This window comes from Epinephelus moara, chromosome 8, assembly GCF_006386435.1.
Source record: "Epinephelus moara isolate mb chromosome 8, YSFRI_EMoa_1.0, whole genome shotgun sequence".
NCBI classification, from domain to species: domain Eukaryota; kingdom Metazoa; phylum Chordata; class Actinopteri; order Perciformes; family Serranidae; genus Epinephelus; species Epinephelus moara.
Genome location: NC_065513.1, coordinates 22,098,551 through 22,125,652, shown reverse-complemented (window position 1 = coordinate 22,125,652; position 27,102 = coordinate 22,098,551). Strand labels below are relative to the sequence as shown.

Below are 27,102 nucleotides of genomic sequence, written 5' to 3'. Positions count from 1 at the left end.
CAGCAATAATCATGTTCATCCCAAGCGACAACCTCCAGGGTTGATAAATGAAGCCAACATGGAAGTGCTACAAACTGCAGTTCTTTGAATGGCTGCTTGAGGTTGGCTCTAGGAGCCTGTCAATCCCTATAGACCCCAAAATTCCCAGCTTCACAGCAGAAGGCATGTTCACAGCTTGGTACATAAAACAGTTTTGATCTCTATAGCAAGTTTCCTTCACCTCCATGACAACTGTACGAGGGGTACAGGGCTGCATTAAGTGACAGGCTGTCTGCCGATAGTGTCCTCAGCTTCTCAGTCAGATCCACCCTTCGCTCCTCCATATCACCAGCCTCTTGCCCAAATATGGCCACATCTAGCACCAAAAAAGCAAGATGGCGACGGCCAAAAAGCCAGACTTGAGGTTTCAAAATGGGTGTCCAAAAACCAATCAGTGATGTCAGGGGAGCCACATCCATTATTTTTACAGTCTATAGTTCATCCTAAATACTGTATGAGAATTGGTAATCAGTTTACTTTGAACTAGGGCTGGGCAATATGAAGGTATTATATTGTTATCGAGATATGAGACTATATGTCGTTGTATCGTAATGGCACAAATGGTGTTTTTTCCCCTCGCTTTAAAGGCTGAATAACAGAAAAAGTGATGTAAATGTATCAATTTACCAGACTTTTTATTTGTTTTAATGCTTGCCTTAATTATTATTATTATTGATAAAAAATATCATTGTGTTAATATTTTCTGGGGGGAAAAATCATTCCTACAACTTTTTTTTGCATCAAAGAGGGTATTTGGTCCGACATATTATATATGTTTATGTTCGATTTTGGCTCCCAGTACTAGCATTAATAAAGTACTTTTGAGGAGATATAAAAATATCAAGGTATATATAGTGTATTGAGATGTAGCCTAAAAATATCGTCATATTATTTTCACGACATATAGCCCAGCCCTACTTTGAACCAAAATGAGAACAGAGAGAGCAGGTGCATGTGTTGATATGAGTGTAGTGGATTTGGGAGGGGCCCATTCACTGGATCTTTTCAACGGCCCAGCCATTAACACACCTGATGCAGGCCGTAGAAAGATGAGATCTGGAGTAAGTTTATAGTAAGAGCTTTTAAAAAAGGAGGTTTTAATAAAGATTTAGCTATGAGGGTAGGGCTCTGTGGGCATTTACTGGAGACACAAGAGCATTTTTTGCCCCTGGCTTGAGCACTGTTACTTTATAATAGTGTAAAGTTCAGCTAAGACATATTAACCAAGTCTAACTTTGACCTTTGAGCCAATGGCGTTCGTGATCTTCAGTCTGATCAGATCTAAGGGGGCTGCATCAAGACTTGCATCCGCTGACCTAATAATCTCAGTTGGGTATTTTCTGACTAAAGTGTTTCTACAAAGGATAATTAAAAGATGAAGGGTCTTCAAATAAGAAGCTACATGGCCACCCTCACTGCTGTGCTGTAATGTCAGGCACTTCCCCATACCGACCACTAGGCGGCGGTGAGGCTTCATCATAGACATTGACGACATAGAGCGGCCATTCAAATCCACACTGTTGAATGGTAAATTGGCTCGCGCCCTCACACAGGCTTATGGTCAGTTGATGTTGTTATGGAAACTGGTGTCGAGCCGGTGCGCGAGCGTGTAACAGAAATAGAAATATCCGCTTAGGTCGCAAACATAGGCCATGTTTGTGTATAATTGCCCTGATATTTCCGGTTTACCTGCTGTGGTTCTGTGTGCACCGGGGTCTGTAATCATCTACTGAAGACGGTTGGCAGGCAGCAGCTGCTCGTTTACGGAAGCGCCCTGTCTGTCTCGTGCCGTCCCGACCGTCCTCTTTAATTTTGAAGGGCACGAGGAAGGCACAGGAGGACACAGGCGTGCGCGTGCGGCTGCCACTGCTGCAGCCTGTGTCTTTAAACGCAGGAGGAGACATTTGTGTTTCTGAGATGTAGCCCGCCTGGCGAATCTGTCGCCAGCTCCGCTCCAAGCCCACCTGCTCCTCCTCCTCCCTGTCGTCGCCCTGCTGAGGAAGGCGCTGGGATGCCGATGGTTTCAACTGGGAGGCGACTGGAAAGGAAAGTTCAGTGTTTGCGGTTAACGTTTCACTTCCTCTTCTTGTAATTCCTGTAAATTCACATCCTCCACCGAGGCTGCCGAGACTCACCGACCGCTACATCTGCAGAAACGGTTTACTCCTGATCCATCAGCTGTTAAAACCCTCAGCACAGAGGAGCCAACACAGGTAAAGGTGCAAGCATGCGTTATGTTTAGCCTTGAAACCTATCAGGGGCATGTATAGTAATGCAATAGGACAAGCTTCTATCAATCACCAGCCATGGTGACAGCACAAACACCAATCATCAACACAGGAAATATTGTTGTTTACCTGACATCCTGACAGCTGATCCTCATGTTGTGGTTGTGTCTACATGAGCAGGGATATTGATACTGTGCTCACTGGTACATGTCACTCTATCTGTTTGTAACGTGAAGCCATTATATCTATTAAAATTCACACTTTTCTCACCTTTTTTCACTGCCAGAGATCATGCTGATGAATCATAATCAGGTTTTCACACATTAGTGTACACACACACACACACACACACACACACACACACACACACACACACAGACTCATAGTTTACTCCCTCATCTCTGACACACACAAATGAATGCACACACAAGCACCCATGTGTGTGAGATCATATCTGATGGCAAAACACTGAATTAAAATGACCTTCATCCTCTTTTTTCAGACAGAAAAAAATGTCCTTGAAGCAGGAGTGTAATTAGGCCAGATACTGTATCTGCTGCTGTCCTCTTTCTGCTGAGATATCACTCATCTCTGTCTCTGTATGTAAATATACCATGGGCCAGATACCAGTATCTGCTGCCCTGAAAGTCGGCAATGTGGAACTTGTGTTTCTGGTGTTTGATAACAGCGTATACCACATATCAAATGGCACATCCTGTCAGAAAGCCGTCTCTCTGTTGTCAGGAATATTTGCATATTTATGTGTGGTCAGGAGCTGTGTCAGACTCATGTCTTTACACTCTGCTAAAATGGCATGATGCATTCAGGGGCGTGCATTTCAGTGATTGGTAGTATTCAGATTACTGTAATATAATCTAATGTGATAGATGCACTGAGGAAGGATTTAGCCCCGAGCCTAATAATCTGCAGCTACGCTGGATTCCAGAATGCTGCATTTAATTTTAGTCTGAATGCTCTGATTATAATCGCTCGCCTAACAGGTTCTCTCAGCGGAGCAGCGACTGTACTGTGAGGCTGCTGTTGCAACTTTTTGCCCATATTTCTTCATTCTCATTTAAAAACCAGTGACTGAGCAGGAAGGAACATGTGGGCAATGAACCGACTTCTCTCTGAGATGGTGTTTTGGTTTCATGCACATGCAGACGTTGGCACACATCCGTTGTGCCTGTTTCATGTGCCAGTTCAGCCACAGAGGATTAACCTTTATTGTCCCTAATTAATTTTTGTCTTTGCTTTTAGAGCTGCACTATATGCTCACAGATATTGTCACAGTTTAATTGGAATGGTAATTCTTGGATTTTATTTTCACTCAAAATTTTAAACAAAAAAATGATGATGACCTGAATTTTTGTAGGGTCCGTACCAAGCAAGCATGTTCCCTTACATCTGGATTATGATTAGTAGGCCGGGGTATCTCTGCAGGGCCACAGTGCTTCATTTATAATGGTACTTTGTGACACGTTTTACCTTTGCAGCCAGTGAAATTTCAATGGGACAAGATGGCGGCCACAGAGAAACACTTTCTGCGATTTGGATTTTGCACCTGGCCGTATTGTGATTTCAATAACATTTTGATTAACCGAGCTGCCTTGTATTTCATTGCATATCCAGATTCCTTCACAGACACATTATGTTGAACTGACTGAAAATCTTTATCCCAATTAGCTGGCATTGTGCACTGTACCCATGCATGTCGATTATTTGGTGAACCAGATGCTGCCCTGCATCTGGTAACAACACGTTTTCCTCCACAGAGACCCATTTAAGCAGAATAAAGCCTAAATAAATGTTTCCGTTCGGCTGCTTTCCGTAATTGTTAATTGACAGAATCTGAAATAGCAGCTTACAGTATAATTTTGCAGTGCAGACATTATACACTGTTTTGTCAGCACGTGTCTTCAGTGTTAGACCGTAAGCAGAATCATCTTGACATCCTGCAGCCTCGGCTGTGACCTGAACAGAAAGATGAGGCCCCCTGGATACAGGGGAGTGATACTCAGTGGCACTAGGACCTGGAGGAGCCATTTACAGCTGTGGCAGCAGCTGGCCGTGTCATTTCTGTCCGGGTCATCATTAGTATCCCTGTCACAGGGGCATATGGCCCTGGAGGCCCTGAACACCAACACTCTGCTTGGCTGTAATTTCTACATTAAACACAGAGGAGGTGGGAAAAATGTGATCAACGTTACAGTGAGAAACACTTTGTAAATATAATGCAGCCATCCAGAGCTGAGGAGGCAGGATAAAAGATGATTAGATGTAAGGATATAGACGACTTCCTTTATATTAACCCCTAAAGAAGACTTGAAATATGGCTTCTGACAAAACTGTCAGTGTTGTCAAATAATCCCACCAGAGGAGCCAAGAAGGCTGGCTCGAGCCTGCTGTTTGGGTTACACTACATCCTTCCTGGCTCTCTCAGCTCTCACCCCCTCAGGAGGGCGCATGTAAACACCATGACACATTTGTTATTATCAAATCATTCCACTCTCTCCTCAGTGAACGTGAGGGGAATAAGAAGTGGTAGTCTGTCGTCACTGTTCCCGGAAAGGCAAATATTTGGCCCTTGCTCTGTCATGCATTAGGAAAATGAAAAAAAATAAGTGTTAGAAAGATTCACAGCACTGTATGTAGATTTTCGCATGCAGAAAAAGTCTCACTGCATCATCATGATCACCTCATGTACCTCTCCATTCCCAGTTATTCTTCCTCACACGTTGTTTAATCATGTTCTCATTCTCAAGTTTTCCCCCATGATCCCGAGCACATTACAGCTGATTATGATCAATGTCCGGCTGCTGTGGCGGTGGCCGCTGGGACTGTGGCATGTCGACGTCACTGATAGTGACTGTGAGGTGGTTGGCCGAAGGAAACAATATAGAGCACGTTGCTGGAGGAGGACAAGTGTCACTTCAAAGCACAGGGGGAATGAGAGAGGACAGGAATGAAAGGATGTTAGGTTGTGAGTAATGTAGGCACTCAGCACGATGTGAAAGGAAAAATATAGGATGGGGGAACATTAAATTGGTGGGGTGAGCAATTCAGTGGTTGTGCAGTGAAGGTGGGTGAGATGGAACAACAGAGTCTGGGAGAAGATGTGGAGAGAGAAAGGATTAGAGAAATGGGACGATAAGAGAGAGGGAGAGAGAAGGAGAAGGGGGGGGATTAAAGCTTGGAAAAATAGACAGTGCCAGAGGGAAGTGTGAGAGGATCAATTTAGAGACATTCTGCAAAGAGACACAGTGTTGTCACTGAATGGGCTGTCTCGCTCGGCTCCCCCTCTCACTTCCCTCGGCTCGTTTTGCACCCACCCACTCCCACGTGTGCCCTGCCACCCTCCCTCACACTCCCCCCACTAAATGCCATACATGGACCATAGGAATACATTATGCCCAGCCAGGCACCAGGTTATTGGTGGATTGAGAGACTGGCATGTTTCTGGGCACATGTGGATCACAGAGGCAGCCCTCCGCTCCACATGAAAGTCATGGCCTCCGTCTCCTCAAGGTCATGTGAATAATTATGAGAGGGCTCTGTTTTTTCCGCTGTCCCCGAGCAGATAACCCATTCTCCCCGCTGACCAAAAATATATCCCTAATGCACGGGACATCATTTCAACCGTGAAGGGAGTATAATGGGTTAATGCCTGCCATGATTTGGCTCTGCACCTGATAACACAGAATTAGGTGTCCTCTCACCCTCATAAAAGATTGAGACATTTTTTGTTTCCTATGTCACGTGTTTCACTTCCACCCCTGCTGACTGATGGATCTGGGTTGGGCTGCCACGGTTTTGTGCCCAAATCAGCTCTTTTAAGGATCAGACATGTCCACGAGCACAAGACCGTGTCCCCATCTACTGTATGTTGCACATTAAACATGAACATTAACAAAAAAAAAACTGTAAATAATAACAACATGCTACGGAGGCCAAAAGCCTTAAGGGGATAGTTTGGATTTTTTGAAGTGGGGTTGTATGAGGTACTTATCCATAGTCAGTGTATGACATACAGGAAATGTCAGTCGACATGCCCTCAGTTTGGAGAAGCAGGCTGGAGTCTGACACAGAAGCAAAGCGATGTACTGCTGTGGATGGAGTCAGCAGAAAAACCTATTTTAGCCACGTGCAAAAATCAGTATCCATTTAAGTCGGTGCTTCATTGAGAGTATTTTTACATTTCTAATTTGCTGTCAGACAGCCCGTTCTGACAAGAGAAGCGTCAATGGCTCAGTTTCCCATCCGAGCTCTTGTCAAACCTACCAGACTCCATTGGCAAAAACACTCATTTTAGCCCACTGAACATTGGAGCTGCTGGTCTACCGCTGCTTCAATCAGTTAGTTAGTTTGTAGTATTGTGTGACTTTGGTAAATCCGAACTTACCCTTTTTAACACCAAAGTCACACAATAACACAAACTAACTAACTGATTGAGGCAGCAGTAGACCAGCAGCTCTTGTGTTCAGCAATGTTAAATTGCTGTTTTTCTCAATGGAGTCTGGCTTTGAAGAGAGCAGTATAATGGCTTCATTTTCCCACTGGACTCACTGTCTGAAACAGTGAAAATACTCTCAATATAGTGTACACTTAAATTGATATTGATTTTTTTTTTTTTTTTTTTGGCTCAATTTTTTTTGTAGATAACTAAAATACATTTTATTGTGGACCCCTCCACAGCAGTAGATTGCGTAGCCTCCATGTTGAATTCAAGCCTGCTTCTCCAAACTGGGGGCGTGTTGACTGACATCTACTGTATGTAATGTACCATCTAAGGATAAGTACCCTATACAACCCCACTTTAAAAATGGAACTATCCCTTTAAAGGTTTACCACAGGTTTCCCTTAATTCTTACAATAAGAATTAAGTTAAAAATATTAAAGTGAATATAATTTTGAATAAGTTGTAAAGTCATTTATAGACAAGAAAAGTAATGTGAACCTAAATAATTATCAATAGAACAAAATAAGTAGCCTAACTAAGGCTGAACATAACCTAAATGCCAGATCTAGGATTATAAAAAAAATAATTTTTTAGATTTTTTTTTTCTTTAAATACTGATGGGGACTGACCTGGGAACCGATTAACATTGTTTAATATTACAGGTCCGAAATATTTTACAGAAAAATAACTTTTTCTGGTTTTAATAAGGAGAGTGTGAAGATGACTAAGCTGGTTTGATAAGAGTGAAGATCTGAGTTTAACTTAAAATATTTCCAGAAAAAAATAGGTAAGCTTTCAATCTTATGGATGGTTTTGTAAACAAATTCACAAAGTCGCAGTCTGTTAATGTTGTAAATGGATAACATCTTCAGTTTATGAAGCGGTAAAGCAGAAAGCTGCCTGAAAGTAGAAAATTTAGGAACTCTAACACACTGATTCTGGAGAGGAAAGAGTGGCTTGATGGGGGTGACAAAAGTTTTGGCCCATATGATATAACAACAGGAAAGATAGGGATATATTAAGCTATAATAAAGGAAACTTTTGTGGTTTATCATGGTACCCACTTTAGATGTAGTCAATATGCTGCTTCCAATGAAGTTTTTCACCAACAACAACACCAAAATAACTGGCGCTAGAGATGATGGATAGTGATGGATATACCATCTCTATTTATTTTTGTCTCTAAAGTAATTCTTGTTTTTAGCTGAAGAAAAATGATAAAATGAGATTTGATACACTTCAAACCAGTTTGCCACCCTGTACATCTCCATGTTAATTCATTTTATCAGAAATTCAAATTTTTTGTGAAACAGAAACACATTTTAGGGATTTAACATCTGTTTCTTTTGATTTTCCATTCATTGTATGGCCATCTTTTTTCACGGCGGTTCTTCAGCAGTGCAGGATATCGCCATAATTACACACTTATTTTACACATTCATTGCTTTTTTAATAAATGCATTGAAGCATTTCCTCTGATGTGAAATGCTTCATGTGTTATTCAAATCAGACATTTTTTAATCTTTAATAAACTGGGTGTGCGGAAGCTAAAATTGCTGTCGTGTCCTATTAATCAGCAACAGAGAAAAGCAAAGCAGTCATTTATTTATGCAGTAATGGAGTGGATTGTTACTTGAATCAATGGGTCTATATTCCTCCTTTATTCCTGTCCTCCTCCTCTGCTCTCTGTGTCTGACTGATCTCTCTACAGCTCCCTCTCTCTGTGTTGTTGTTTATTCCGTGCTGTTGACTTTTGCTGTTCTGGATTGTGCAGCGGTTCCTCACGTTAGTGTGTGGCAGGTGCTCAGAGCTGATATGAACTGACTGAGCATCTCCCTGGTTACTGGAGGACTGGCAGGCGGCTTAGGCACAAGTAGAGAGGATGATAAACTGTGTCCAGGCTTTTTTCCCCCCTCCAAATCTCCCATTCAGAAGCTGTAAGAGGTTAGACCAGGAGAAGAATACATCTCCCCCTCTCTCTTTTTGTTCTCTTGCTGTTGTTTTTATGTATTCTGGTCTTTTCAAATGTCTTCTTCTGTCAAGACGTGCAGCTGTATTCATCTGTTCCCTTGGCCATGAGAAGGCAGGTGATTGAACAGTCACGATGGTGGGAGTCTGAATGACTCACTCAGTTGTCCTGCTGGGTCAATAGGGTCTCATGACAGCCCTGCACTCATTAGCTCAACTGACTTGTCATTTGTTAAAGAGGCTGCATGTCGTGCTGTGCAGTGTTTCAGTCGTAGAAATCCAGATCCAAATCTCTGTACCTTTATAGCCCCTTCTGAAATTCATTTTATGTATCACATTATATCATTATTGTTTGGCCACAGAGATTTTGGTCCTAATCCCTACAATAATCCCTTCTGCAGATTGTAAAATCATGCATGCAGCTACCGTGACATCACCAATTGGTTTGTGGACCCCTGATTTGAAGCATTGAGTTTGGCATTTTTGCTGTAACCAGCTTGGTTTTTGGAGCCAGAAGTGACGAAATTTGGACAAGAGGTTGGAGCTGTGCATGAGTGAGGGATGGATGTGACTCATAGACTGTAGTGACGCTACGCAGGCAGCCTGTCACTCAAAGAGGCCATGCCATTAAATATGTGTAACTTGAATCAATAAAAAATGCAAACGGTTGAATTATATAAAAATTCACACCCTGTACATTTGTCATGAATGTAAAAATTAGCTATAGAGACCAAAACCATTTTTCAGCCTCAGAGGCAGCTGCTTTATCCCTCTGTGTAATTCTGATGCAACACAATAATGTTATCTTCAGGGGAAGTTGTGTAAGATGTTCTGGATGAGTATGAGTTCAATTCCTGAATTACAAGTGTGGAAACATTGGTATTGTTTTCTCTTTAACAGAAATCTTAAGAAATGGACCAAGATAATCCAAACCAAAGCCAAACGGAAGAAGACAACCCAAAGGGAGCAGCAGAAGCTTTAACAACAACTCCAGCTTCAGCATCAGACACAGCAGCTCCAGCCACAGATCCCACTGCCGCTCAGTCTGCAGGTCCTGCCAGGCCTCGACGGCCCCAGAGAAGCGCCAGAGTAGAGGGCTCTGTAGACATCTCTGAACCCAAAGCTGAGCCCAAAGCTGAGCCCAAAGCTGAGCCCAAAGCTGGCCCCACTCCAGTGGCTAACCAGGGCGAGAGCACTCCTGATGGCTCTGTGGCAAGTCGTCCCAAGCCCTCTCGCCCTGGAGCAGTCAAACCCACAGGAGAGCGCATCGGGCCCGGCGATAAGGTCGGTCCTAGAGGACCCGGCCACCACCCGGTTAGGGCTGCCTCAGTGCCCCACCAACCTGCCGGCAGGCCTGTGGCTCCTCACTTGAACCCTCATGCACAGAGAGCACTCTCTGTCGCAGGTACAGCTGACACTCAGGCCCAGACTGTGGAAGACTTCAGGCAAGTTCACTCATCTGTGTGTCCCAGCACTCATGTCTCAGCATGCCCTAACGTCACCTGAGAAAAATAAGCCTGACACATGTAGCATTTATTTGTATGCACTGACAGTCACACAAGCTACATGACTATAGTGAACATGTGATGGTGATTTTTGCTAAATACTGTGATCATACTTATTTAAGGGTATTGTTTCTGTGTCAGGAAACCTTTACGTCCCCTATTTTATTTTTATTTTTATTACAAATTCAACAACCAAATAATTTAAGTGAAGAATCTCTCTTCATGATATCAGTATCCAAAAATATTTCAGGATTCATGGGATACAGTAAATTTCAAAATTACATAATATGATCAATTTTAGGTATGGAAACATTTTGATGTTAAGCCCTAGAAGGATGACCTTATTTTGACACAAATGGGCTGTTTAAGGTTTATTTTTCTTTCCCACATGATGTTCCTTCTTTCATAAGGGTGTGTCTCTAATCACTCACAGGATGAGTAGGTAGTGAATCACTGCACAGTAAACTGGATTTCTGGAACAGATGAGGTTGCTAAATTAATGAGAATCTTTCCCACAGAAGTGTCATAACGCAGATTTAAAAACTGCAGCTGATGCCATATGTTGAAGTCAGATTTAAAGGCATGTTATGTTAATGAACAAGAAAACTTGCAAACCTAAATAGCAGTTGTATCAGCGACAGCATGCTGTGGCTGCATGGGAGTGGAGGTTTAATGATAACACTGCAGGCACAGCGAGCTTTTAATAGAACATTTTTGTAACTCTGTTGGGAGCTGAACCTCAAGTGCTCTGAAACAACTGTGACTTGATGGCCCCTAAATGTCCTACATCCTGTTCCACTGCCTCAATTTGGTCAGAATATTAAATAGTTTTCCTGACACTGCAAATACTGCATTAAATATAGGTCCTTAAACATAACATATACTGTAGGAGGGTTGGGATGTACAGAATTTAATTCCATCCATTCTCTAAACAGCTAGTCCTGTTCATGATTACAGGTGGCTGGGTGGGTCATCAGACTATCAGAGAGCCAACATAGCAAAAACACACCCTTGCGTTCACATTTATTTGAGTAATTTAGATTTATTTTCTACTTATAGTTTTGTGTATACTTGTGTCCAATCCAGTCGAATCAGCATCCTCTAAAGCTTCCAAATCCAATTAAAATTAATTAAAATCGGCCCCCGGGAGATGGCTACATCTGGTTTAAACAGCTTATTGGAGTGTCAGAAATGGATTCAGGACTTTAAAGGGACAGTTAACCCCAAAATTAAAGATACATATTTTTCCTCTTACCTGTAGTGCTACTTATCAACCTTGATTGTTTTGGTGTGAGTTGCAGAGTGTTGGAGATATTGGCCGTAGAGATGTTTGCCTTCTCTCTATTATAAAGAAACTAAATGGCACTCTGCGCACATAATTCCAAAAAATACACTGAAAAAAATAAAGTAATGCTTCTTTTCAGAAATCATGACCCAGTTACTCAAGATAATCCACACACCTTGTTCTAAGCAGTTTCATGTAGGGACTATTTTCTTTCTACTGAGCTACACCCACTAACCGTATCACCGCTTAGAAGGAGGAATGCATCTACTACTCGCTCACCTAGCAACACTGAGCTAGCTAACATGACAGCTTAGCCGAGGAGGACGCCATTAATGTTTACATCTCGTGCTGTCACGAGCACGAGCCCCTGGTCTATGAATAGATGCACGCTTCCCTGTGCTTTGTGATTTGGTTGGTGGGTGTAGTTTGGTAGAAGAAAAATAGGTCCTACATGAAACTGCTCACAACAAGGTCTGTGGATTATCTTAAGTAACCGAGTCATGATTTCTGGAAAGAGACATTGTTGTTGAGTTTTATATTTATTGGGCGCTTTGAGCATCAAAAGCTGAGTGCCACCTAGTTCCATTATATTACAGAGAAGGCAGACATCTTTACGGCTGATATCTCCAACACTCGACAGTTCACACCAAAACACTGTAGACTGATAAATAGCACTACAGGTGAGAGGAAATAAAACAAAAATATTTGGCTGAACTGTCCCTTTGAGGTATTAATTAAGCTAATGGAAACAGTAGCTGCTGTAAATCAGCATCATCAGTTTACACTCAGTTTTGTAACGCCTGATGTTTTTACAAAATGTTAATATTTCCTCGCTAATGTTATGCAGTTTTATTTGCATATGAATCAGAATGACTGAATTAATGACATTATAATTACTTGTATTCACACAAGCGTTCTGCTGTCTCACTCAGAGTCTGTAGGTTATAACAGTGAGGTATGTTGGGGAAGAGTATTTATAAGAGACATTACATAACTCCCTTTTCTAACAGGCTGCACATCATCACTTGGAACGTGGGTTCGGCCACACCACCTGATGACGTGACTTCCTTGCTGGGGCTGAATGTGGGTGATGGAAACACAGACATGTACATTATCGGGTGAGTGTTTTGTGGTGCATTCAGTTTCCTCCGCATAAAAGCTGAAGTGTCCACTTATGTGCGCTTGTCCCACATCGACACTTCAAACAGTGCCCCTAATGAGCAGTCAGGCTCAGTTCAGAACCACGGTGATGTCTCTCTCCTTACAGCTATACAATTATCTTCCCTTTTATTAATCCATCATTACATTATCAAAGCTCCCACTCATCCGCTGCTCCTACACCTCTGTCGGCTGTTGACCCCTGTGTGTTGTTGTGTGTTGTTCTTTCTTCAAGGCTGCAGGAAGTGAACTCTATGATTAACAAAAGGCTGAAAGATGTCCTCTTCACAGACCAGTGGAGCGAGGTCTGCATGGAGAGACTCAGCCCCTTTGGTTATGTGCTGGTCAGTAATGGCTTTTTATTATCAACACATATGCACACTCTCATAGTAAAATGCTTAACAGCTTAGACTCGCGCGCATTGCGTGATTGCTGATGAGATTTCTGCTCCTCCACTGCTGTTTCGGCTCATTTTGTTCCCCGAGCAACGGAGGGGTGATAATTCATAACAGGCGAGTAATGTCAGCGTATCTTCTATCTTCTGCTGTCTGCCAACCTCATGATGCAAAGTCAAGCCTTTACTGTCTAATGGTTTCCCTACTGTGTGCCTTTATGGCTGCACACCTGCACCTTTTTCGTTATCTTTCTATGTCACAATGCTGATAATACCTACTGTGGGGAGGTAGTAATCTAAGAAGTGCAAAGGGTTTCATGTAATGCACATTTTGAATCTGATGAAGCAAATACATCGTAACACACTGTATATCAAATAAGACAGTAAAAGCATGGGCATATTTATGCTAAAGATCCACAGGGATGTTGCCACATTCATATAGACCTCATCAAAAAGGTTTCTCTTCTCAAGAAGTGTTTGGTGTGCTGGTATTTGTGTTATGTTGTTAAGGGCACATACCGCAGCTGTGGTTGGTGTTCGTCTGGCTGCATCTGAAACGATGCTCGGCACTGTTGGCATGGTGAGCCAGCGAGCGTGAATCAGCTGTCGAGCTGTACGAGCTAGACAAATGTCTCCCAGGATGCTGTTTTATTTTTGGACTGCGTTGTTGTCAGCGTTGATGGGCCTCCGACAGTGAGACTGATGCAGCCCCCGGCTATACCATGGCGTGCTACGTTAGTGTAAACCTTGTTAAAATCATTTCTGTGTGACCTTTGTGTGTACTTCATGTGGATATTAATGCTGTAAATTGGATGGGTTGGAGTTTGTCTTGCGTAGAGGGAGATGCAGGTGGTGTCAGAAGCAATCTGTCTAGTCATGACGTGGTGGACAGACACGCAGTAATGAGACACCCCAGCAGTTCTTACTGCTCTGAGATGGTGCTCACCAAGACTCATTGTCAGGCTCAAACTGTAACTGCTGCAAGTACAAGAAAGCTTACTCAAATCAGCCCTTCGCTGCAGAAACACAAGCTGTTCACGACACAGTTGCTGATTATCAACGTAATTTTTGTTTGAGTAAGCCACAATTTAAATGCACAGTATGTCAATATATACTAGAAATTACCCATAAGAATGCAAAACGACAACTACACATGATTACAAAGACCAGTCTAAGACACACCGTGACGTTGACATATAGAAGATTGTGTACAAAAATCCTGCAACTGTGCTTTGAAACAGCCGAGAGGAACCAATGAGAGCAACTTTAAGTCCTTCTGTAGAAGATTCCACATATAAGGAGCTGCATACATAAATGCTCACTTGCTAAACTCTGTACGTACCCTCAGTACAGAAGATAGAAACAAGTTTTGTGAACAGAGAGCAGAGACATGTACACACATGTATGCTCGAGGTAGGCCAAGAATAGCTTTGTAAACAAGAGAATGCCAATGAAAGACTGCAAAATTGTAAGGAGAGCCAGCCAGTCCGAGCACACAGGATACAGTGATGTAGCCCAAGATAGACAAACCCAACACTCGTTCCAAATAGGGCCATTTGTGTTTTCACGTCCGCCATCATGGTAAGCAACCCCTCGCAACAAGAGCATTGAAAGAAATTGAATTTTGTGACATGAAACAGCTTTATTCAGTCTTATTACCAGTTTAAATCACCGTTTTCATTTGTTTTGAAGAGGAAGAGACCTCTGCTGATAATTCCGCTCCTGCTAAAAACCGCCTGAAGGTATGGATCTTAAGTTGTCAAACAAAACGGTGAGCACGCATTAGCAGATGCTAGTCCAGTGACCCGTCTCCGACGAGCCAAATTGTGCCGGGAAAACATTATTTTGTAATATGAAACTGCTTTATTTAGTGTTTTTGCCAGTTTCAGTCACCTGGTCCGTGTTTTGGAGAGGAAGAGACCTCTGCGGATAATTTGGCTCCTGGTATAAATCTCCTGAACAACGAACACTAAAGAAATCCTAAGCGTGATTTTATGCTCGGCACATGGAAGAAGTTTTGTTTGGTTGCAATCCTCGCCGCTAGATGCTACTAAATCCTACACACTGCTGCTTTAAAGGGCGGGTCCTTCTACATTCTTTTCCATGTTTTTGAAACGGAAACTCTCACTCAGCCGTTAGCAAAAAGCAATGACGTAGGTCACAGCAATGTCATCCTCCCCTCCCTCAACTTGACACATGCTTATTGCTGACATGTAGCATGCTGAGTGAGGAAAGTGTTGTCTTAAGAAATTGGAGCTTGGAGATGGAAGATGGAGCTATTTTATTATTAATAAACCTAAAAAAAGGTCCAACTAAAAACAGTTAATATCTGTTCAAGAGTACACTGTATTTAGATTATTTTTATTACTGACAGTTGCTGATCTACCAACGACTTGATCGTTTAGTTTGTGTGTATATTTTGTGACTTTCAGAACAGAACTAACATGGCATCCACAGCAGTAATGGGTCTATAGGTAGCAACATCATCATGCAGAAACCTACAGGGCACAAACAGATTTTAGAAGGGATTGTGAAAATGTCACTTTGATGCTAAAACATACATACTATGATCAAAACTTTTGGTTTGAGTGCATATGAGGAGCAGTACTCAAAAGCTTCAGAATGATCCAAAAATACTCACAAAATTTAGCCACCCTTGAAATATTTTAAAACTGTATGATTAATGTTTTAGGTGAGATCATGTTTTGTAGATTTTTTGTTACTGGAATAACAAGGACCCACCTCAAGATAAGGAATAATCATGTGATTTAAAATACTCACTTGCTTAAGCACATATTTCAATAAATCAATCTAACTTTTCAGCTTCTTAAAAAAAAGAAAAAAAAAAAGAAGTTCGCTAGTGTACATATTGTGTAACGAACAACAGAGGAAGGTGTTGATGTTTCTGTGGTCGTCATTATCAGAGACTGGAATAAATAAGCCGTTGTTTTCCACTGAACTTTTTGCAAATTCCCAGGCTTCACACGTTACTCACAGCTCACTTCTTTAGTCGTGTGTGTGCTGAACAAGGTCAAACAGACACCACTGCACATATGCACTCTTCCTCTCCCTCTCACTGACACACACACACACACACACACACACACACACACACANCACACACACACACAGACACTTGTCTTTGGGCTTAAATGTCTTTTCTGTTCTAAGCCTAAATGTAGCGTGGCAGTCTTCAGGAGCTCCTCCAATGTTCACTGATGTTGATAAAAATGCTTTTCAACCACAGTACATGCAGGTCAAGGTGTATTCTCTCAGACTTTACACACAAACACAGATACACACACTCATTGTCTGTGTCCTTGCAAACAAATAAAGTCGGTCCACTTTACGGTTCAGTAGAATCTATTACGCAACAACGTTACGTTCAAATAGACGGTTAGTATACAAGCGAGCGGATCTTATGTCACGTGCAAAGATGTGTGCCTCCATTACTGTCCACAGGGCCTTTCAGGCGGGTGTGATCATGCTTCTTTTGCCTGTAGTTGGGGGTTGGGATGTGTGGACCACTGGAGAAGGGGAGAGGGAGCTGGATGAACATAAATATCTGGTGAGGTGAGGGGATTGAGATAGCATGGAAATACCACAATGCACGTGTCGTATTCATGGCCCTGTTGTATGGTACAAATATATGTGCATTTCTTTTTTTATACCAGTGGTGCACAAATGTCAAAAATCTGCATATGATTATATAGCAGAATAAGAGGCAAGTGCTTTTGAGATAATGGTGGAGGGCTTCAAGAGAGGAAACCTTTGACCACCAAGTGCCCACAGCGTTTACATCATATTTTCTCTACAAAGTGGTTTGTTGCCACAGCGAGGGTAGACCACAAGCTATGGCCTCCTTAATGTGCAGCGCTTCATGTAATGTAGTGGGAGAGCTGGGCCGCTGGCTCCTACAGGGTAAAATGGAAATGCAAGGAAGTAGAAAGAGGTCGGGGGGAGAAAGTGAAGCAGAGCAGCAGAAATGAACACACAGCGACACTGGACTCAGAGAATTTGTTTATTCAAATTTTAGTGCCAGAGATAAAGATATTTTTGCAGTTACCCAGAACTTTATCACCGCTCTCTTTTCAGAATTATGCAAAGTGTCTTTTCATAACGCTCACTGTGCACCTGTTCATATTATCTTATTTTGTTCTTTATGTCTGTCTGTCCTTGTCCTCCTGTCTGTCTCTCCTCACATGTCTGTCCCTCAGGTGACCTCCCAGCGGATGCAGGGATTGTTACTGCTGGTCTTTGCCAAGTACTTCCATCTGCCCTTCCTCCGCGGAGTCCAGACTGAGACCACCCGCACTGGCCTGGGGGGTTACTGGGTGAGACGGCGACTGATAACATTCTGTGATCAGCACTGTGTTATGGAAATGTTTTACACATGGAAGCTCTGACTAGGTTTTTAAGGGACAGTTTCCATCTGTGTGGTGATACGATTTGCAGGTGTAGTTCGGTAGACAGAAAATAGTTCCTACATGAAACTGCTCACAACAAGGTCTGTGGATTATCTTGATTAACCAGGTCATGATTTCTGGAAAGAGACATTGCTGTTGAGTTTTTCAAATGTATATTTGTTATCGCTTTGAGCACCACAAGCTGAGTGCCATCTGGTTCCTTTATATTCAAAAGAAGACAGACATCTTTACAGCTAATATCTCTAACACTCGCAATGCACAAAGATTTGAGAGACACTAATTTTCCTCCACAGTTTCTACACTCCTCCTCACCTTGCTTTCTAAACAGTGCGTGTTGTTTGCTTTAGAACTGGTTAAGATGTTTTCTGTGTTACGTGTGCTGAGCATATAGTGCATATGACCTAACATTTACTGTACATGGAAAGCTGGAGCAACTACACACCAACCAAATGCTGTTTCATCCAGTTTTATGAAAACAAAGACCAGTTCAATGTTAACAGGTAAATAAATATGTGTGTTTGCTACAATTAAACACAGCGGCATGGCACTGGTTCCAAACCTGGGGGTCCTGACCTCCACTAAGGGTCACCAAAGCTTCATGAGGGGTCGCAAGGCCTTCTTGATTTTAAGGGGTGTAAGAAAACTTTTTTTTTTTTAGAATATACCGTAGGTGTATATCTCAACATTTTATTCATTTCTGTGAAGAAAACGAAATAAAATGGCTATTTTTAAAGTTCAGATTATTATTCAAGATGTTCCCTGTTTATCAGTTGTTCTGTAAAGTTATTTATACACTGAATATAATATTAAATATCCATAAACTATGTCACTTAATCAGGGGTCATCAGTTTACTCAATAATAGAAAAGAAGTCCCTTAAGGAAAAATGTTGGGAACTGCTGCTCTAAGACGGAACTTAGATCCTGTTCACTGCTTTTATAGATTTCTGAAAAGTTATGTAAAATTCAGTTTTAAGTGAAGTCATCCTTGTATGAACTCAGACAGGCATCAGCACATTCTGCAGATTTTATACTTAAACATATTTTGTGTTTTTGTGGGTCGGAGCAGTTGGTAGAACAGCGGGAAGAAATCCACAGACTCATCTTGTTCCTCCCTCCCACAGTGCACTTTACTGTTAGCATTAAATATTGATGATGTTCCTTACTGGTCATTAATGAGTAAACTTCCTGCTTGTCTGTGGCAAAGATACAAGTAGCACTCAATACAGTAGAAATGCTGACATACCAGTAACTCTTAGTCACTTTTCCATCACTGACTATTGTGGTTTAATCCATTTAATTTTGCTTCTTGAGAAATGATGAGAAGATTAATACAAAAGCTTTATTTCTCTTTCAGCCTTCCTCTCTTGAATATTATTTAACATCCCCTCTGCTTGATGGTGTTTCAGGGGAATAAAGGTGGTGTGAGTGCCCGCATGTCAGTGTTTGGCCACACCATCTGCTTCCTCAACTGCCACCTGCCGGCTCATATGGAAAACTCTGAGCAGCGCATGGAAGACTTCGAGAGCATCCTGCAGCAGCAGCAGTTTGAGGGCCAGGCCGCCACCGGGGTGCTTGACCATGAGTAAGTCAGCACAAGCTTTGCACTTCTGTTACAAACAATCTCGGAAATATTAATATATTTTATATTTGTTCTCCATATGTTTTATGAGAAAAATAGTGTCATAGTCAGCATTGGAAAAATGCTAACGTACTTGTGTATGCTCCAGAAAATAACTTGTTTTTTCACAGTGTGGTGTTCTGGTTTGGGGATCTGAATTTCCGCATCGATGACTTGGATATGCAAGTGGTAAAATCAGCCATCGACAACAACAAGTTCACAATGTTGCTGGAAAAGGATCAGGTAAAAGATAAAGGTTGCCCAATGTTCTGTACAAAGACTGAAGTCTGTGAAATGTAACTCCTCTGCATGTGGTCTTTCTGATATGCAACGTGCCCCCTCAGTGTTCAGAGCATCAGGTTAACTTTTGACAGAGTTTTTAAAGGTTTTATCTGCTTGGCTTTTGCCTCGCTATATTTGCATTTTTTCCCTCCTGGATGTGTGCTGCTTACAGTCTTGCACCTGGGCATAATCTTTTTATAAGGTCCCGACCTCACCTATGCAATGTGCCCAGGAATGTCCCAAACATAGCATAATAAGAAAAAAATACAGGCAGAGGGCAGTGTCTCTGCAGATAAACATACTGCCACACACTTATAGTGGGTTATAAGTGATGATTGAGAAGTATTGCTTTTGAATGAGTTCATTGTTTTTTAGGAAAAGCCGGCATAGTATACCTTTAGTGTTGTTGACTTGTTTTTCCAAAAACTGTTCACCCTAACATTTTAACTTCAGATCAGATTGCTTGTAAAGACATTTTTCTCAAGCTGAAATTACAAGAAGTACAAGATAAATTGTCTTTCTTGTCTGGTGGACTATGCATTGTGTAGGTGATGCCACTAGATGGCAGTAGAGAAACACACTTTCTTGTTACAGGAGTGTTCAGTAAGTGCCAGACAGAAATCCTCAGTGAGTTATGTCTATTTATCCTCATGTTCACAGCTCAATATGGCCAAAGACAGTGAGACAGTGTTGGAGGGTTTCCAAGAAGGGCCGCTGAAATTCCCTCCCACCTACAAGTTTGATGTTGGAACAGATACATACGACACAAGGTTGGTGGTGCCAGGGGTGCTGTTATGATTTCTAGGCCACTGACCAGATATCACAGAGCCAAGCTCAGTAATACTTATACTCCCCTCTCTGAAAGGTCCCCAGTAGCCCGGGGCGAGCATGAAAGTGCCTCGTTTTTTTCGCCATGTACTGATTTGACTTTTCCTCTTGCTCCATCTCTCTCTTTCTGTCCTCCACCCAGTGGGAAGAAGCGTAAACCAGCTTGGACCGACCGGATCCTGTGGCGCCTGAGAGCCACTGCTACTGCCGGCGCTGCTCTCAGCGCAGGGAAGCGTAGCTCCGTGTCGGGGCTGACCAGCGGGACCAAAGTGACACAGCACTACTACAGAAGTCACATGGAGTACACCATCAGTGACCACAAACCAGTCTCTTCCATCTTTACCCTGCAGGTGAGACACATCAGGGTACTTTATAAAGATGAATTAAAGCAACAGTAGGTAACTTTAATATAAGATAACTTAGTGTCACGTTTGCTGAAAGAGATCATCTGAAAAAAATCCTGTTCCTCTGGCCCCTTCAAGTGATTCTCATGGCATTTACAAGAATTTACAATGCCTGCACAAAAACAACTAATCAGAGCCAGGAGGAGTCTCTAAGGCTGAATCCAAAGAAAGGCTCTACGTGGGATTCATATCTTGTTATCTACAGGGACAGATGAGTAGGCACTGTTCATCAACTTATATGTAATATATATGAATATGACAGCAGCGATAGTTGAATGTTTCCATGGCAACGAGTAAAACAGTCTTGAGGGCTGTCTATCAGCCGCTTGCAATCTCTGCCCTTGCAGACTTTAAGAGATGCCTGTAAATATACAACTTAAGTCTGTGAGGGCTCAGTCCACAAGTGCACACTGCTCTGCCAGCAACAGCATACGTGTTAGAGACAAGTAAACACAAGAAGCCCAGCAATGAAAAGCTTGCTTTCACTTTCACATACGAAGGCCGACATCATCTTCTGTTTACTTGTCTTCACTGTGTACGCTGTTGACAAAGGAGGGATGGGCAGTGTTTTCATTGCTGGTGGATGTTTCTCAGCCGTTGTGTCTGCAAAGCTCCTCCTGAAGCAACGCACTCAAGACACTGAGACACTGAAGAGCTTGATGGAGTGAGAGCGTACTCCTCCTGGCTCTGATCAGTTGTTTTAGTTTAGGCTCAGTGGATTATTGCAAATGCCATTAGGAGCACTACGAGAACAGAGGGCAACCTGATACACACATATATATATATTATATATATATATATATATATATATATATATATTATATATATATATTATATTCAGTTTTACCTGTGTGTGTGTGTGTGTGTGTATATATATATATATATATATATATATATATACATATATATACATATATATACATACACAGGTAAAACTGAATAAGGTGCAATTACATAAACATAAAACAATTAAAAAAAAAATAGAATAACAAGCTGACCATTATCCCCATAATCACAGGCCTACCCGCCCATGCCCACACCACCTCTCCAGTCCTCCCACCTCCCTCCACCCACAGAGACCCATCACTCTACAGTCATCTCAGTTGCTGTACAGTGTGTGTGCTGTAGTTTGAACTGTTGTGCTAGATTTGTGGTTGCAAGATATGACATGAGGGGTTTCCAGGTTTTATTGAATTGGAGCCTGTCTTTCAGGGGACATTTTATCCTTTCCATATGTGTTTTGGTTAAATCTTAGAGGTAGGGACAGTGCATGCACTTTTGGAATCTCTTGACACTGATGCTAATACAACAATAAAATACTTACTTTCACTACCAGTCCTATTTTCACCACCTTAGTGATGAAAATAATGTTTAATGTTGTTTGAGCTCAACATGCTTTGCAGGAACTTTGCCTGAGTAAAATACAGCCTGAACCTGACAAAGCTATGATTTAAATCAGAGAGTAATTGCTCTAATGTTACCTACACAGCACTATTAATATGCGCGTGTTTTTGATTCCAACACGTTTCAGTCAGTACTGAGGTTCAATACTCAGTCCACAGTTAATCTTAGAAACCTACACTATTTTTGCACAGTATGAATCAGCAGTGTCTAACTCATTTAAGTTCATGGGCCACATACAGCCCAATTTGATGTCAAGTGGGCCGCACCAGTAAGACCATTGCATAATAACCTATATACATAACAACACTTCCATATTTCTTCTTTCTCTGTTCTTTCTTTTAGTGTAAAGAAGCACATTCTGAAAACTTTCATCCATTTAAAAAAAACAGATAATAAACAGACTGAGATGTCTTAAGAAAAATAAGTGCAACTTCAACAGCATGTCTCAGTTTTTCAACATTTAGTCAGTCCACGACTCACTGTCAATACATGTGCATTTTTCCATACATTTCCACTTCTGTGTAGTAATGTTGGCATCACCACACCAAACTAAAGTGAAAGCGGCTGAGGAAGGAGGTTCAGTTATCCCCTGCCTTACAAAACCATTTACATAATAAGTTATGGCAGTGCCTTAGCAGCAGGGTTCCACCAATAATGTTTAAAGGTAGAAGTCTGAAACAGATATTTTGTGCTGAAGCTGCTGATTGACAATATTTAAATATGACCACAATAAGTATTCTTTTTTTTTTTTTTGAGAACTGTGTTCTGTCAGGGTGAAAAGCCTCTGAAGCAGCAGTTTACATGAAGTGGGCTACTCATTATTTAACTTGCTCCTGAAACCTCCTCGCCTTCACAAGTGCGTCAATATTGTGTGTGTGCAAAGTCAGGCCAGATTAAAAATAACTTTACTTATATAGCACCTTTCAAAACAAAGTTACAAAGTGCGATAATAAAGCTAAAATAAAGCAGATCACAGATATAGGCAGGAGCCTGCCCATTCAAAGCTTTAAAAACATGCAGTAAAAATCAAATCAAAAACTCAAAAGGAACCAGTGAATGACAGCAAGGATCTGTGTGATGTGGTTGCTTCTCGTAATACGAGTTGAGTCTGGCAGCAGCGTTTTATATGAGTTGGACTTTTTGGATTGGACCCTTTGTTTGACACCTCTGGCATAAACGCTTATGGTAAATGTTTTTTTGTAGTTCCCATACAAGGTGGATGTTCCCCTGGTCACACTCATGGTGGAGGATGAGTGGAACAGTATTGCTGATGCCACAACAAAATTCAAACTTGCGCCCAACTACCCTCGCAGCTCCTGGGACTGGATTGGACTGTACAAGGTAAATGGTCTTACCCCTACTGGCTTAGTAAGTAGCATATAAAAAAGAGTAGCATAACAGATACGTCTGTGCATTACCACTTTTAATCAAGCAGTGATTCTGCTGCTACCCCCTTAGGTGGGTTTCAAGCACCATAAGGACTATGTGGGATACGTGTGGGCGAAGCAAGAGGAGGCAGATTTTCAGCGACAGGAACATCAGGTAATCTGGTTGCGTGCTGAATTCTCTCCAGAGGTTATTCTCTCTTCACATTTAATAGACGTCTGACTAACTGTTTTCCAGGTAACCTTTACTGAGGAGGAATTGCCCAAAGGCTCAGGGGACTTCATCTTGGGTTACTATAGCAACAACATGAGCACCATTGTGGGTGTAACAGAGCCATTTCAGGTAATCACAGCACTCTGGCATTTCTTTCTTGAGGTTGAAGCAATCGAATGCATTACCTCCAAGAGGGCAACATTACATTTGTTGTATGCTGTTACTGGTGCTGTTCCCATCTGCATCTCAACATTCTTGTTATTACATCATTGTGCTGCTCTTTCTCCATGTTCTGTCTCTGACATCCCACTCTTGTCCTCATCTATCCTCAGATCCAGCTTCCCACTTTGGGTCTTGACGCCAGTTCTTCTGACAGCTCTGACTTCAGCTCAGAGGACGACAGCACTGTTGTCCTCATGAAGACAAGGTCCCGCAGTCCCAGTCCACGCAAGTCCAAGCACCGCAGTCATCACAGCGCCAGCCACAGTCGCAGCCGCAGCCATTCTGGAAGCCCCCCACAGAGCAAAATGAAGGTGCTCAATGTCACTGATGGTGCTCCGTCCAGCACCACAACAGCTGATAGTGAGTCCACAGGACGTCCAGCAGAGGGCAGCAGCAGCCAGGCATCTGCTCCTGGGGAGAAGGAGAAAGACACAGAGGGTTCAGGGGTGTGAAGCACAACCTAGTCCTGCTGTTGTCACAGGTCACATAACCAACTGTTGTGTCTTTTATTAACTACATCCACTACACTGTATGTTTTCTGTGAAGAAATTATACAGTTTCTGATGCCATCCTTTTCAGGAACAGCCATCTGGTTCGTCCAGAAGGCTTACTTTGCCTTGAGTTGTTCTATTAAGCTGTGCACATTGTATATTTTTTATTTGTAAACCTTTCACTCTGTCCTGTGTTTCTTCTACCTTTGTCCGTTCTCAGGTGTGGACAGTACAGGGAGCTGACACCTTGCATTGGGAAATACTCAAGGATGTTATAGTCATGTAGAGTACAAGAGTGGTTACTTGATGCTTTTTAGAAACCATCTTCCCAATATCGCAACAGTGATTTGAAACTCTGCACTGACGTTACTAGCAGTCATGTCAGCAGACTGCATATCAACGACAGCTTTTGAGACAAGGAGTATGACAAACTTGACACAGATATTGCTCACAAATCACCCAGTTTGCTTTAGTTGTGGAACATGTATTTGATATGTAAAAAAATCTGCTCAGACTGAGAGACGTAGTGGAAAAAAGCATTTCATTCCAAAACATTCTGCGGAAGCATCACCAGCTCTGGCAACAATCACATGTGTTATCAGCTTCTGCAAATTTACAAATGGAGATAGCCATGCAGTTTGACTTGGCAGTATTGGTCCACTCATGTGGATAGTCCCTGCTTTGGAAATTCAGTATGCATTACACAGCAACGTGCTACACATACATAACACACAGGGAGCATTTCAAATGATCCACCAGTGGGATTAGAGTCCCTCCAAGGTGCGTGAAAAAAAACAGAGCAGAACCAAAGTGGGTGGAGACTGAGGTTCAGGGGGCTCGGCCGGCAGCCATGGCAGCAGCACAGCACATGTCAGCGCAGAGAGAGAATGTGAGCGTAAAGGCCTTTAAATAGACCGCCAAATCAGTGCAGTGGGATGTGATGGGTGTGGGAGGCTAGCTGTCAGCTAACAGCAAAGCTGTCCTGCCAGAATTAGTTGATATATCGTTGGCCACCAACTCCGCTTGGCCAACTTCAGTGGTAACCACTACAGCAATATCTGACCCAGGAACATTTACAGTATATTGCTTTGACACACATACCTTTGTGTGAGTTAATAAGCCTTATTTAACGCTTGCTTTACAGCAGCAAAGCTCCTTTTGAAATGATTTACCCAGAAAACAAAAAAAAATACACATTGTATTTGCTTTATTCCATTTCTGATATGTCTTACATTAACTTTTTTTTTGTTTGCATAATGCATAAAGATAGTCAACCTGGATATCTCTGACACATATGAGCAGAAACTCTACTATGTAGAGCAACTACAGGGCTTTGCATTATACTGTAAGTATGATACAAAGCTGACATGTTCCACTATTGTGAAATATCACAGTGCTAATGTGATATTTCAAATAAATGAAATGATCCTATGTAATGCCTTATGTTTGGTATGATTTTCACTTTTGCTTTCTTGTTTTGGTTTCTTGGTTTTTCAGTTCACTGTATTTGATTCTTTCTTCTTTCTCCAATCCTCCCTAACCGATCCTGGTGGTTAGCTGACAGTGACAATAGTCACAGTAGTCGTGTTGCATTGTTACCATGTGACCTCTGACGCACCATCTTAGACACTTTGTTTTTTGGGGCTGTTAGCGTAGGACAGTGTACACTGTTGTAGCTGTAACCTCAGTGTGTATGTCTGTTATCGGTTTTTGTGTGTGTGTGTGTGTGTGTTTTTATGGGCGTGTGTGTGTTTTGGATGGTGGAGGGTGTGTGTGTTTGTGTGTGTATGCAGCTAGCTGTGGGAGTGAAAGGGGTGTGACCGCGTTTGCATGGTTTGCTGCTGAACATACTCTACATTCCGGTACTGTGATTTTTGTGCCGTAAAGTGCTGTTTTTGACTTCTCTTTGTTAAAATTGTGGCTGTGAAAAATTGTTAGAAAAACTTGGTAAGGACAGTATAATAGTTTAACTTCAGTGTAAGTGTTAGGTGAAGACATTGCAGGACAGTGATGCTTGCATAAATCTGAAATTGTTCAAATCATTTCATAGTGCATTCATGTATTTTCTTGTTTTGGAAATGAAAAGTCTAATGGACCTTTGTTAGAGTAACATGTTTAAGAAGATTAAGATTGTATGACTTTGTCCTACTTTAGGTAATTTAGATTAGTATGGTCAGTTCTGCTGTCATGACTATCGTGAAATGTTAACGAAAAAAAAAATGCTCTGTCTACAGAATGTTATTGTTTTGTAATTATGTGGCTAAAATAGAAGAAATATGTATGTAAAGGACAAATATTAAGTATGGTAGAAAACACAAAATAGAAGACAATCTATGCCACAAAGATTATTTTAATTAAATTATGTATTTATTTTCTTATTTACCTGTAAAATGAGCCTGAATTCTGCTGGCCAGTGAGGGAGCATTATTTAAATGGATATTAGCCTAGAGATTATTGATAATTATTTTCTTGTTCTACTAGGAACTATGAAGAGAGAGCCTGATTTCTCTGGTTTCCATTTTAGTAAATCAAAATCAAATGTTGCTTTTATTGTCTGAAGTGTAGATTGTTTAGTCTACGGGTCTTTGTATAATTGTGATGAAATTGATAAAAGAAAAAATATAGCAAGCCTGTGAGACACTAATTGTTGGCATATGAGAATTGTTTATCTCTGTGAAATCATCTGATCAGCGAGGCGAGACGGATTTTTTAAAGGGGTTGCTTGCTTTGTTCTCCAACCCAAAACCTAGTGCAACACTGTCCAAAGAAATAATATACTCCCCTTCAAAT

The 27,102-nt window shown here is 41.7% G+C and overlaps 1 protein-coding gene across 1 annotated transcript; it reads left to right on the top strand.

Annotated features, from left to right (window-relative positions):
• The first annotated feature begins 1,601 nt into the window (after positions 1-1,601).
• inpp5jb (inositol polyphosphate-5-phosphatase Jb) lies at positions 1,602-27,102 on the top strand. The gene is made up of 13 exons (XM_050050120.1): positions 1,602-2,252; positions 9,595-10,139; positions 12,495-12,602; positions 12,878-12,986; positions 17,254-17,370; positions 18,871-19,046; positions 19,214-19,325; positions 20,025-20,134; positions 20,335-20,542; positions 23,204-23,341; positions 23,459-23,542; positions 23,624-23,728; positions 23,932-27,102. The coding sequence occupies exons 2-13, from the start codon at positions 9,607-9,609 to the stop codon at positions 24,271-24,273; spliced, it is 2,142 nt and encodes a 713-aa protein (XP_049906077.1). The 5' UTR covers positions 1,602-2,252; positions 9,595-9,606; the 3' UTR covers positions 24,274-27,102.